This window comes from Cricetulus griseus, chromosome 5 (genome assembly GCF_003668045.3).
Source record: "Cricetulus griseus strain 17A/GY chromosome 5, alternate assembly CriGri-PICRH-1.0, whole genome shotgun sequence".
NCBI classification, from domain to species: domain Eukaryota; kingdom Metazoa; phylum Chordata; class Mammalia; order Rodentia; family Cricetidae; genus Cricetulus; species Cricetulus griseus.
Window position 1 is genome coordinate 192,048,494 of NC_048598.1, and position 14,433 is coordinate 192,062,926.

The following is a 14,433-nucleotide window of genomic DNA, read 5'->3' on the forward strand; positions in this document are numbered from 1 at the left end:
ATGCTACTTTGGAAGGGGGTGGGGATGGATCTGCAGTAGAGGAGATGATGAGGACTGATTGAGACATTAACTTCTTTTCTGTCCCTTCCAGTAGTTCTGGGCCTGCTCTGGGTACTCCCACCTGATTGCTCAAAGGGAGGTAAGGACACAGCTCTCTGGTGACATGCTCCAACAGAGTCTCCCTAACCAGAAAGGCACGAGAGCCCAGCTTCCCATCTGGGATATCTGGGGTCTTGCTTCACAGTTACTTTCTTTACTCTGTCTGTGTACCTGAGTGGTGGAAGGGTATTTTGTTGTTGCCACTTGTTTCACACAGACATTTGAAAATGTAGAGGTACCAACCTTATCAAGAAGGGACAAATATAACCCATAACCCCAGAAGGCCAGAGTTCCATCCCTGACGATGTACAAAAAGCCAGAAAGAATGGAAAACAACATAAAAGAAGCAAACAGGTATACATTTCTAAAAGTGACAATGGCTGATATTTTGCCTGCCGATAGTGTACCGAGACTCTTGCACGCCTGGGTGCCTACTCACCTCAGGATGACACAATGTAGGTACGTACCTCAAGCCCCTCTATTTCTTCAATGAACCTCCTGCTAACTGAGACCAGAGCCTCCTGTGGCCATGCATGGAACCAGTCAATAGTTGTGCAGTTAACTATGGCTGGGAACTTCCGGGCTCTAACTCGCAGGGTGTGACCAACTGGTGAGAAACAAAACACCATCTGCGGAGACAAGGGTGTGAACGGTGAGTGGGGACAGGTCAGACACTGAAGAGTGATGAGTGTGCTAAAAGGGACACTGCAATCTCAGACAATGAGAGAAGAGGCGTGGCTAGTCACACTGGTCAGTTACCCTAACTATTTTCTAAGAAACAAACAAGCCCCGGAGGCAGTGGTGCCTTTAATCCCAGCACTAGGGAGGCAGAAGCAGGTGAATCTCTATGAGTTCAAGACCAGCTTGGTCTACAAAGCAAGTTCCAGGACAGGCTCCAAAGCTACACAGGAAAACCCTGTCTGGAAAAACCAAAGACCAAAACCAAACAAACAGAAAGACTGAACATGTTGTCTTGCCCATAATTTACTCTCAATGTTTCAGGCTATGCTGGTGTGCATGTAAGTGCTCCCTTTTCAAAGGGCTTTGATTGACAGCTGAGGCATCCAATTGGACATGCATGCTGGAGTAGGGGTGGGGGCACTGGCATTTGAGGACTCCCACAGGAACCAGTAGCAACCCAGCTACTAGGAGCTCTTAGACACTCTCTCACAATCACAAACTCTTTGCCAGGCATCACTTTTGATGCAAGACATGACTTTTAAAAATAAATTTTATTATTATTGTGCATGTATATGGTATGTGTGTATGTGTATGTGTGTGTGTTAGCATGTATGTGAAAGTCAGAGGACGATTTGTGGAGTTAGTTTTCTCCTTTGACTTTTACATCGGTTCCAGGGATTGAACTCAGGTTGGCAAGTTAGCATAGCAAGCTCTTTACTGGCTGGATGACTTTTTAGTATCATTACTCGTGAAGTAAGACGCTTGAGTCACAACAGAAACATTGTACCTGCATCTCCACTCATGTGTGGCCAAGACAGGAAAGCCTACATATTGAAGTGTCCTAATGATTCTACCCTTAGCCAGAGACTTCTTGTAACCAGGACCCCCCCAGAGAAGGTCAAATACACCCCACCATGGTAACTCTGCTAAGACATGAGCACTAGTCAGGTCTCCAAAAGATGGGAATTGGACCAAGGGGACCCACAGGCCAGGCTGCAAGGCTTGTTAGTCAACAAGCTTTGGGAACCAGGGTTCAGAATTAGACTTCCTTGCCTCAAAGTTAATCTCAAGGTAGTGTGTGTTAGAAAAAAATAACTGTACCGCTTACCTACTTTTAAGTAAGTACCTAGATTCACCAAAATAGCCACTTTGCCATCCAAAAAATTTGCCTGGGAATGGCAAGTGAACCGTCGGTCGGGACAGGAAGAAGTTAGCTAGATAGAAAACAAGTGCCCCAAGCAGCTGTGCTGTTTCTAAAGCCAAGTTCTCCCAAGTGCTAAAAGCAAACCCCCAAATCACCATTGATGCATCTCCTACAGCTCTAACATTGGGGTGTCAAGAACTTTTGGGGATCCATACCTAGAATTTTCTACTCCTTCCTCCCCTTTCCCCTACAGGCATGATAACCCATTTGTGACAACCCACATTTCACCATGCTTTGTAGCATGTTTCAATTTCCTGTAGATACAATCCCTTCTTGAGTACATATTTATTTGTGTATCCCTAACAGGACTCAAGCCATTTCATCTTTTAATGGAAATTTGAATTGCTACAGTCACTGTATTTTTTTTCCAGCTGATGTAGTTTATTCTCAGGTAGAAGAAATCCTCCCACATATTTACTTCCAAAGCACCTATCCATAACTTATGTTTGCATTTATCATCCAAAGCCCCAGTATATTTCAAGAATAATAAGCCCCGAGTCTTGCTGAGGCAGCCCCGATGGAATGGAGTTTTTATTATAGAACACATTTTCTGTTTGGAAACTCTCACTTTATCATCTTCCCCATGTCTTCCTGTATCAGCCCCCATCTAATCAGCTGTTAATTTCAATTCTTTTTAAAAGATCCAACAGCACAGTATAAACATATCAGACATTCTGATTTGAGCACCTGCTTTGTGAAGCACACAGTAAAGTCATCCCTGAACTTCTGACTTGGTAACACTGAGCGTTTCAGATTTTCCTTAAAAGTAATATTTATTAACAGAGGATTTCAATTCATTCTTTGTTTCTTGTATGCATGCAAGAGAGAGGGAAGGGGAGAATGAGGGAGGGAGGGAGTGAGAGAGAGAGAGAGAGGGGAGGAGGGAGAGAGAGAGAGAGAGAGAGAGAGAGAGAGAGAGAGAGAGAGAGAGAGAGAGGAGCACAGGTAAGCCTATAGCACAGTGCACATGTCTGTCCGTGACTTCTACCTTGTAGAAGAGACAGGGTCCCCTCGCTTGTTTGCTGCTGTATAAGCCAGAGCAGCTGGCCTAGGAGCTTATGGGATTCTTTTGACTCCACGCCCCTTCTCACTGTAGCAGCTCTGGGATTCCAGGCCTGTGCTCCGCACTCAGATTTATGTAGGTTCTGGGGATTAGAGCATATATGGTCCTCACACATACATGGAGACTGCTTTATCTACTGGGATATCTCCTTAGCCCATACTTCCATTTTATTTATTTATTTATTTATTTATTTATTTATTTATTTATTTGGTTTTTCGAGACAGGGTTTCTCTGTATTGCTTTGGAGCCTGTCCTAGAACTTAAACATGCAATCTCCACAGCAGAGAGCACATCTGATCCTGAGATGTAGAGGCAGGAGGTGGAGCTCATTGCTTGTCACCTGGGCTTGTGGTGAACACGTATTGCTTTGCAAGCCAACCTGCAGCTCCTTGACTGCATAGCATCCATTTTTGTTATTCTTTTAAAAAGAAAGTTGTCACCTATTGTTCTTGTAAATGGGTCAATATTTGAGACCTCTCATGTAGTTTCTGGGGGCTCCACTGAGAGCAGCTGGCATTACCATGCCACCTTCCTCCATATGTGCAAGCACAGGCCTCTCACTCTTCTGGAAAACCGCAGATCTAAACACTAGCACAGTACTATGAACACAGAATACTTTTCTAAGTGCAAAGTCCATTCTGTGTCAAGTGACGACCTTTATTCTAAGATTCAGCCTTTCACTGTTGGTGTTAAAAGTTTCTTGAAAGGGTTTGGTGGGGATGGCTCAGTGATTCAAGTGTCTGCTTTGCAAGCAAGAAAAACTTTAGTTCAATCCCAGAAACCACCATATTTAAAAAAAAAATGCCAGGTATAGTGGTACAGTCTTGCAATCCCAGGACTGGGGAGGCAGAGATGGGGGGGCATATTTCTGGAGCTGTCTGGCTATTTGGAGAGCTCTCTCTAGCCTACTTAAAGAGCTCTAAGCCAGCAAGACCCTGTCTCAAAAAACAAAAACCAAAAATTGTAGACAGCACCTGAAGAATGATACCCAGGATTGCCCTCTGGCATCCACAATCTATACATGTGCTTATGTGCTGAGACATACACAGGCTCACCTAGGAAGACTTTATCAAGAAGCTTTCTGTTACAGCTTCTAATCTGCTTCTCACATACTTAGCTGTAAGTTCATACTAGTTAATGTAGCTGTTAGACTAAATGTTTGTCCTTGCCAGAGTGAGGTGGGCTCCGTGAGCTGGGGCTTGGTTGTCCATACCCCTGCCTTATCCCCCAAATCCAGCACAACACAGGCCCCCAATAAACACTTGTTGAGTGGCAAATGGCCAAATGAAGGCATAAACAGGTAGTAGTTTGAAAAGCTCCATTTGGGCAAATAAAATACTAATATCTGTGTCATAAATCTTTGAGGTTATTCTGGCTTATTACATAGCAAAGCTTTTAAAGCTTAGACATACAACATAAAATAGTAAGAAAGATTCCTCATAGGCTCTTGTATTTGAATGCTGGGTCCCCAGTATCCAGATAATTTTAGGAGATGGAAAATAGCAGAAGGAAATGTGTCACTGGGGGGTCAAGCTTTCAGGGTTTATTTTATAGCTTTGTCCCTCCTCCTCCTCCTCCTCCTCCTCCTCCTCCTCCTCCTCCTCTTCTTCTTCTTCTTCTTCTTCCTTCTCATCCTCCTTCCTCGTCCTCTTCTTCTCCCCCCCTCCTCCTTTTGTATGGATAAAAATGTGACCAGCCAGCTGTAGGGGAAGCTGTAGCCACGCCTTCTTAGGGGCGTGGTCAGAGTGAGTAGGGGGACTGCGTTTCGGTTTCGGTTTCGGTTTCTCTCTTTGCTGCTTGCTGTACAGACTACAACCGGCTGGCTGGTTCGCTCTGTAAGTAAGGCTTTTCCCTATTAAATACCCTTATATTTCTACCTGACTCCGTATTGGTAATTTCCCACTATAGCCAGCTTCCTGCTCTCCCTGACTGCTGTCCTTGTTCCCATGCTTTCTCTGTCAGGAAGGACTCCATGCCTCTGTAGTCATAAACCCAAAAAAACCCTTTTCTCCTCTAAAGTCTTGTTGGGCTTGGTATTTTATCACAGCAACAGTAAATTAACTAATACAGATAGCATTTTTTTGTCTTCTTAATTTCTTTGCAATTTACCAACAATCATAGAAAATTGGGAGGCACAGTGCTGAGAGAGCGTGGTCCCAACAAGCAAGACTCTGGAAGAACAGGGGGCTGTCAGAGCCCCAGTTGGCCAGCCCTTGACTTCTTCTTCTCATCAAGGCAAGAGTTATAATTGCCGGCAGGAAGGGTGAAGACAGCCTTCCCATGGATGAATCCATATTCGATGACCTCTTGAGTAGGAACTGGACACTCTGACCCTCAAGCAAATGCAGACACAATGACACCCAGTAAGGTGTGCAGTATCTGATTTCCTATTGGGCTTGAGCTTCCAGTGCAAAACAAACAAATGCAATATATGGAAATTACAGCACCATGGCTGGTTGGCTGTGAGAGCTACTCAGCACTTCTATTGTGACTGTTTGGCTTCCTATGACACACAAGAATACAATCTGAGAGCAAATCCCTGGCTGTACCTGATTCCCGGGCCGCAAATATGAAGTGTCCTCTCTTCCATCTAAGAGGGAAGAAGAGAGGGAACACAGCCCAAGTGGGACATACACAATATAAAGCCAAGAGGACTCGAAAAATCTTGAAGTGAAAGGAAGAACTGTTCCAAACTGAAATGAATATAAAAATTTGAAGAAATGACTAAGAACCTCCTTGGTGCCTGAAGAGGCTAGAGGGAGAAAAAGGATGGAAATCTACAACAGAAAGACCAGGATGAAAGCATAAAAGAGGAAATGCTGTTAACTATAACTCTTCTTAAAAGATATCATAGTATGTCAAGTCAACAATTCATCCCATACCTGCTGACAGAACTCTGATCACAGTCCATTAAAATAAAGACTGGAAGACTGATCACTACAGCGCCTGAGAGTTTCAACTCCTGAGGATATATATATATATATATAATATATATATATATATATATATATAAAGAGGGCAAAATATTAGAAAGATGGTGTTGGGGAGATAGCTCAGTGGGCAAAGTGTGCTTGCTGTGCAAAGATGAAGGCCAAGGTTCGGATTCCCAGCACCCTACATAAAAGCCATTTGTGGCCATGTGTGTCTGTGAACCTCGTGTTTGGGGCAAGGGATTAGGAGACAGGTCAATCTTAGGGTCCTGCTGGCCAGCCAGTCCAGCTGAAAGGGAAACTCCCAAGTTTAGTGGAAGTCTATCTCAAAATAAGGCAGTGTCAGATGGAAACATCCAGCATCAGTCAATCAATCTCTGGCTTTCACATGTGCACCCCCCCACATACACATGTACACACTTGTCTACACCACACACTCACATACACACATGCACACACAGGTATTCACATGCACAGATGCATACACACACATATATTTATACACACAGAGAAAAAAAGAGGACAAAATAAAATTATGTACCTTTGTTCCTAACAACTCCTGAAGAACAAACTGCAGAGCCTAATGGGTTAATGAACATACAAGGGGATAGCTGGTTTAAAAAGTGCTCACCCATGCCTCCTTCCCTCCATCCACTGACTTTCTTAGGAATCCACAGTGTCTGTTAGGAACACAGCAGGAGGGAGAGACACTACAAAATACCCAGATAAGAAATCAATGTAAAAAGGTGTAAAATGAATATGAAAGCCACATTATCAAAGGCCAACTAAAGACACTCTGACTAAATGCAGACATACATAGATTTCAAAAATCAGCTAGTTGAAGGAGAGATTATGTTATAAGAGTCCTGGGGGAATTTTTCATGCTAAAAATACAATAAAATCACCTTATACTATATAAAAAAAATCTAGGAATAAACATTAAAAGCATTTCAATTTAAAGCAAATTCAGGTCTTCCTTGTTTCCTAGCTTCTCTGGCAGTGTGGATTGTAGGCTGGTAAACCTTTGCTTTATGTCTAAAATCCATATATGAGTGAGTACATACCATGCTTGTCTTTTTGTGATTGGGTTACCTCACTCAGGATGGTTTCTTCTAGTTCCATCCATTTGCCTTCAGATTTCAAGATTCCATTGTTTTTTGTTTTTTTTTTGTTTGTTTGTTTTTTGTTTTTTGTTTTTTTTTCCCCGATGAGTGTAATGTGTACATTGTGCAAATGTACCACAGATTGGGAGCATGGGGGGGAGGGGAGAGGGAGTTAGAAGAAATAGAAGGGGAGAAGAGGAGGGAGAGGAGGACATGAGGGAGCAGGAAGATTGAGTCAGGGGTAGAACAGAGGAGAGCAAGAAAAGAGATACCATGATAGAAGGAGCCATTATAGGTCTAAAGAGAAATCTGGCACTAGGGAAATGCCCAGAGAGCCACAAGGATGACCCCAACTAACAATCTAAGCAATAGTAGAGAGGATACCTTAAATGCCCTTCCCCAATAATGAGATTGATGATTACCTTATATGCCATTCTAGAGCCTTCATCCAGTAGCTGATAGAAGCAGAAGCAGACACCCACAGCTAAACACTGGGCCATACTCCTGGAATCCAGTTGCAGAGAGGGAGGAGTGATGAGCAAAGGGGTCAAGACCAGGCTGGAGAAACCCACAGAAACAGCTGACCTGAACAAAAGAGAGCTCATGGACCCCAGACTGATAGCTGAGAAAACAGCATAGGACTGACCCAGACCCCCGATTGTGGGTGTCAGTTAGGAGGACTGGGCAACCTATTGGGCCTCTGGTAGTAGATCAGTATTTGTCCCTAGTACATGAATAGACATTGGGAGCCCATTCCACATAGAGAAATACTCTCTCAGCTTAGACACATCGGGGAGGGCCTAGGCCCTGCTCCAAATGATATGACAGACTATGAAGATCCCCCATGGAAGGCCTCACCTCCCTGGGGAGCAGAAAGGGAATGAGATAGGGAGTTGGTGGGTGCAGGGGAGGAGGGGAGGGAGAGAGTACTGGGATTGGCGTGTAAAACAAGCTTGTTTCTAAATTTAAATAAAAAATTTGGGGATAATATTTTTAAACAATGTCTTGCAGAAATGCTTCCTTTAGAAGTCTTAGCTCTAAAGTTGTGAAGAAAAAAAAGTTACAAAGAAAATATCTGAGTTAAAAATATTCATAAATGTAAACAGAGGCCACTATAAAGAACGTTAGCAGAATTATGATAAAATTTGATAAAAGTAAGCAACACAGCGAACAGGAAGGTATATTACAGGCATATACTCCTCACTCCATAAAAATTCCTCCATATCAGTAAAAATCAAAAGGAAATCTGACAAGCAGTCAGTTCCTAATAAATATAGGTGGTTATTTAGGGCAGAGCACATTGGCATTAAATAGTCCATTCTGTACATCAAATTCCTGAACCATTTAACTTTCTTTCTGGGTGGGCTTTCTAACCTAAGAAAATTAAAAAAAAAAAAAAAAAACCATTAAGGGAGATATTACCTGAAGCCTTCCTGGATGCATACTCATTACATATAGACACAGAGTGTTCACATGCTGGAAACTTGGGTGCAGCTTATCAGTGTGTGATCTCTAGATGATACAATTAGAGTTTTTATTCTCTTCATGTGGCTCTCAGTTCTTAAGTTCTCTACAATGACTGGTGTTTCTTATATTAACAGAAACGGGTTTTTCTACCTATACCTCGACAGACAGACATATCGTGAAGCAGCTACATATCTAAATCTGGACACAGTAGATGTTGATAAATAAGCCAAGTGCTGCCCGTATCATACATGGTCAGGAAGGGAAACAAACTTTCCTGGGTTAACCCTGGTCTTCTAGGACAAGACAAGGAACCTGTAGGGAGGCTCGTATCTACACTGGAGGGGGAGAGAAACATTTGGCAGTGGTTCACTGGCTCCTCTGCAGCAATCCAAGGACACTGGTAATGGGGAGAAGCCTGCCTTATGGGACTCAGAGGACAACATCTACATGCTAACAGACTATCTCAGCCTTGCATGTCCAACAAACCAATACCAGGTGGTGAGCATGAGTGGATGGGTGGGTGGTACCAGCAACCCTTGTGATACCGTTAGCTGCCCAACTTGTCTAGTCAGCAGTGCTGGCAAGGGAGATACCAACCGATCAGAAATCCAGTCTGTTGCCTGACCTGATAAATCACATGGTATGTGAAGACAGCAGAGTAATGTGGAAGCTTTTTAAGATCCAAAGACGAGGGTCAGATACCAAGTTCAAAGTTCAAAGAATGAAGCTACTATTTCATTGCAAAGCTGGTCGGCGGGCTGTTTTTGCATGTTGGCTCTCCCTTGGGTGAAGAGGTCATCAGATTGAGAAGGCCAGAAGCAGATCTCTGCCTCAGCAAGCTTTGCTAGTATGTAGAATGAAAGAAATGTATAAAGCGAGACTGATGGCTATGATGATATGAAAATGCAGAACACTGGTGTCCGTCTTAACCCTGGGAATACTAATAAGCACAAGAAAAACTATGTAATTATCTCAACAGATACTGAAAAGGAATTCAGCAGAGACCTCCTTGACAAAATGGATGTGTGAAATCAGGAGCCCATAGGATACATTCCCAGGAAACATCAGAAACTCCCTGCTCAAGTCAGGATCCAGAAACAATCGCTGTTAGCGCCGCTGTTTAGACTGCTTTTCTGCAGTCCTTACAAGAACAATGGGAATAGGCTGCACAGTCAAAAAACAGTCTTTGCCTGCAGGCTAGATGACATCAAACAACTCCTAGAAACTGCTGACAGCTGGGGAACCAGCATAGGACTGAATCAGGCCCACTGAATGTGGATGTCAGTTAGGAGGCCTGGGCAGTCTGTGGGACCTCTGGAAGTGGATCCAGTATTTCTCCCTAGTGCACAAATGGACTTTGGGAGCCCAGTTCACATACAGGGCTACTCTCTCAGCCTATATACATGGGGGAGGGCCTAGGCCCTGCCCCAAATGATGTGACAGACTTTGATAATCCCTCATGGAAGGCCTCTCCTTCCCTGGGGAGTGAATAGGGGTGGGATGGGGGGTTGGTGGGGGGCATGGGAGGATGGGAAGGAGAGGTAACTGGGATTGATATGTAAAATAAGATTGTCTCTCATTTAAATAAAAAATATATAAAGAAACTGCTTGGAGAGGGTCTAGGCAGGTGATGCAGGCCTACAACCCCAACACTTGGAAGGCCAAAGCCAGAAGGTTATAAGTTTGAGGCTAGCACAGGCCACAAAACCAGGTCTCAAATAGCAAAATTAAAGCTGCATGTGTAATCCCAGCAAGGGTGAAATGGGAGCCTTCTAGGTAAATTCCTAGAAGCCCTGGTCAGCCAGCCTAGCCTACCTGGTGATGCTCCAGGGCACTGAGAGACCTTGTCTGAAAAATAAAAGGTGGAAGGCACTGGAGGAATGACACAGGGTTGCTCTCTGACCTTTAACCCACATGCATACATCAGTGTAAACCTGTGTGTACCCATGTACAGCTATATATACACGCCCCACATGAACACACTCACACATATACATGAAAACCAACAACAAAATCTGTAAGGTGGAAGCTGAGATAGCTGCTAGCCACAAAAATTAAAAGATAGCACTTTTCCTGAAACAAAATCAGATAGTTTATGAGAACAATAGAACAATGCATTACATCATAAAATCCAATACACCCTTACAGAAAATGACTATTTAGCATGATTTAGTCAGAATTAAGATGGTGTCAGAATGTGACGGTATGATTCTAGTGCTTGTTCACACATATGAACACAGGAGAGTAAGGGGAAGTTTGATCAGAGGCAGTAATTAGATATTAGAATATGTAAGTAAGTGTTGCTACTTTGCATAGTATAATGGCGGAACCAAAGGAAGCTGCTTAGCAAGGAACCAGAATGGCGAATCTGAAGGAGACCCAGCAACCATGGCTATTCCGGATGTAATATAGCTGATGCATGAAGCTGCTAAGAAAGAAACAGACTGTACTAAGATAAAGCCGTCTTTGGGGACAAAATAAACTGATGTCTCTCAGCTTACTCTTCACCATATAAAGTAAGGAATTTATTCCAGAAAGCCTTAAAAACCAAATAGTACCTAACTTGCTGTGGTTAACATTGAAACTAATAATAGCAACACACACTTTGTGGAAATCATCCTGAGAATCTTGGATTTTGACCCTTACTAGTCGGGTCGCATGCAGTCTGCTGTTCCCTGAGACAGACAGAAGTACTAGACAATGGAACACAATTCCTCCGTGACAACACCTGCTCCCATTAAGAAGAAGGCTGTTGCTTCCTGCTGTCCCACAGGGCTATTTACACTTGTCCCATAGGACAGTTCTTAGTGACATTCTTTACCTCCTATAATATCAGCTCCTCTAGGACAGAGGAACATGGCTTTAATAGCACGTGGTACATACTGCTCAGCCCAGGGCTCCTCAGGAGCTCGGCACTATAGCTGGGCCCAGGGACACACTCTAGACCCGGCCTGGAAAAATGCGCCTGTTCCTTCAAAAGAAGTCCCTGAAGCTCAAACCCATGATATAAACCCTGGTCGAGTTGGAATGCCACCAGCAGCTTTAAAGCAATACACAGATAAAAGGGAATGCTCCTTACTTTGAGCTGTAGTTGGACTCTGGCCAAAAAGAACGCCCAGCAGTTTTCCCTGGAGTCCACCATGCCGAGACCACGAACGTCATTCCGAATCCCAGAAGCTATCTTGTCTACATCTTCATCACTGAACAGATCTGAGATGTCACCTACCCCCAAAGAATGGACGGAATTACACAATGATGGTGCAATTTGCATTTTACAATGGGTTTTCTAATGTTTGAAATGCTAAGATGAATCTCCATGTAAAGACAAAGTTTGAAATTAGAAGTATCTTCCTTTGCCTTTTGCTCTGATACAGAACTCACTGAGAGCAAGCAGTTAGCAGCACACTCACTAGAACTGTATGTTCTCTAGACCCCCGCCCCCCACTGGACATTCACACCTACTAACCCACGTAGCCCCTAGACCTGTATCCCACTGGACCTGCACGCTCTCTAGATCCCCTACATCCACAGTTGACCCATGCCCTACTGGACCCCTCACACCCATCCCCTAGCCCAGCATACACTCTAGAGCTGCACAAGGAGGAATAATAACATTTACTTCAGTTGGAGCCTGCTAGAGGCACCTCTCATCCATAAGCTGACTAAGAAAGCAATATAGTTCAAATTAGTTAGGTTTATAGCTTTCTCCCCAAAGACTGCCCTAGCAAACATCTCCAAGATAAATTATCTCTCTTTAAAGTTCATTGAGACTACAGATAATTCGTCATGTGGAAAGATCTTTCAAGAAATGTGTCCATTTAATCACCCGATGCCAGCAAGTCATTAATCAGCACCAGGAAGCTCTCGTCTAGAACGTGGGCATCTGTCAGCAGGAACACGGTGGGCATGTTCTTGGCTCCGGTTCTGATGCACAAATTGGCCAGATCTACCTGTAAGGAGAGGAAGTCATCGCTCATGCTTTGTTCAAATGCAGATGGGAGGTAGGGAGTGTGTGGCCGGGTGTTGGGAGGAAAAAGGTACAGGGGATGTGGGGCAGTCGCTGTGGCTCTCCTCCCAGTGACCCGTCACATCACCTCCAATTCTGGCATTTACTGGTGAGCAGCATGTGACTTTAGAAGAGTCTGTGGATGAAAACAGGCTGCTGCTGAGCCATGCCTGATAAGGAGGATGTGATCTCAGTGACGCCTCTGTCAAGCAGTGCAGTGACAGTCCTCTGCTCACCAAAAGGAGTTTAGCTTCATTATTTGGTCAGTAATAGTAAAAGCATTTTTTTTTTAAGTTTAAATCTCAAGCCAGGTGGTGGTGGCACACACACCTTTAATCCCAGCACTGGGGAGGCAGAGGCAGGCGGATCTCTGTGAGTTTGAGGTCAGCCTGGCCTACAAATCGACACAGAGAAACCCTGTCTTGAAAAATCAAAACAAAACAACAACAAAAAAGTTTAATTCTAGGCATTATTTTGTAAGTACTACTATGGGTTGAAAAAGCAAAAATCTAAACACACGGGGGGGGGGGTAGTTTTCTAAGCATGCTGTTCTCATTGCAGCTTGCTGTCATGCTCTTATCCACAGGACAAGAAACCTACTTGGAATTACAAAGGAAGTGTCTCTCTTTTTTCCCTTTGTCATGTAAGAACATGAATAGCACTGAACTGTAGGGAGAAACCCTGATTAAGAGGTACCAAGTGGGTGTGGTCAGAGTTACATAAAATGGGTTTAAGAAGGAGAGAGGCTCTTTCGCCTGGCTGAGCTGACTAGGAAGCATTTCTGGGTCCATCCTGCTCAGGTGCAAACCTGGTCACTGGCTCCCTTGTGTGAGTGCTTTTCCCCAATAAACTGCCGTTTATCAACCTATCTCTGACTCCACTTTGTAAACATCTATACTGAACACTGAGTTCATTTAAGGCAGAAAATAAAAACATGTTTGTATGTTTAAGACAATTTTTTTTTTTTCCTTCAGCCAGGTTCATGTTATTGAGCCTATTACAAATTTAGAAATGTGTTAATGTATTTGATCATAAAGACAAAAGTATCGAAGTTACCTCTGGAAAGAGCCCCTCTTCCCATACAGTTGGGAGGCCCTATCTACATCTCAGAGCTGACATGGATTCACTATCATCTTATGCCCTGTCTGCCTGACAAAGGGGCCAGAAATACAATCAGCCCTCCACAGTCACAGGTTCAGACAACAGCAAGCAAGCAAACAAACACAAGAAAAAAAACCCTGAGGGCATATTGTGTGTGTGTGTGTGTGTGTGTGTGTGTGTGTGTGTGTGTGTGTGTGCTTGTCACCTACAGACTTTCTCATGGTTACCTGTAAGCACTGCAACACAGCAAACAGCACTGATATTGGATTAGGTGTTGTAAGCCACCTAGACATGACTTAAAATGCAAGGGACCATGTTGAGGTCATGTAAGGAATATGACCACCCACACCTTAAATTTCACAGCGTCCCGGCCCTAATCCCCTGTGGATAGCCATGTGTGACTGTTCTGCCAGTCAGGTTTTCCTCACCCGAAGCTCTTGGGTCCCATAGCCTTCAGTCAGAGTGATCTGAAAGACCTCCAGGCTGCAGATGTAAGCTGCCAGCCGTGACAGGCTCTGCTTGCCGCTGCCCCCAACGCCAACCAAGAGAGCATGGCCTTGAGGGGTCCGAAGAATTCGGCTGATTCGACACCTGGAGAAAGAATCAGTGCCCCCCCCCCCCATCGAGTCATGAAATCAAAACATCCTGGGTTGTAAGAATGTGTAGGGAGGAAATGCCAGTTTTATCAGAATGATTTTTGTCCTTGTTCACGTGCTTCGCAGTCAAGGACAGCATCTGGTTTGTAATGTTTGCCTATAAAGCTGCTCGGGTATTACATT

At 43.9% G+C, this 14,433-nt stretch overlaps 1 protein-coding gene across 1 annotated transcript in view; it reads right to left on the reverse strand.

The window, feature by feature from the left end:
• The window catches only part of Dnah11 (dynein axonemal heavy chain 11), a 298,245-nt gene that overhangs the window by 108,313 nt on the left and 175,499 nt on the right, over positions 1-14,433 (reverse strand). The window contains exons 52-55 of the mRNA XM_027416426.2: positions 14,083-14,245; positions 12,374-12,497; positions 11,627-11,769; positions 567-728 (exon numbers count right to left, since the gene is read on the reverse strand). Of these exons, the coding sequence (XP_027272227.1) occupies positions 567-728; positions 11,627-11,769; positions 12,374-12,497; positions 14,083-14,245 (592 nt within the window). The remainder of the gene's footprint in view (positions 1-566; positions 729-11,626; positions 11,770-12,373; positions 12,498-14,082; positions 14,246-14,433) is intronic.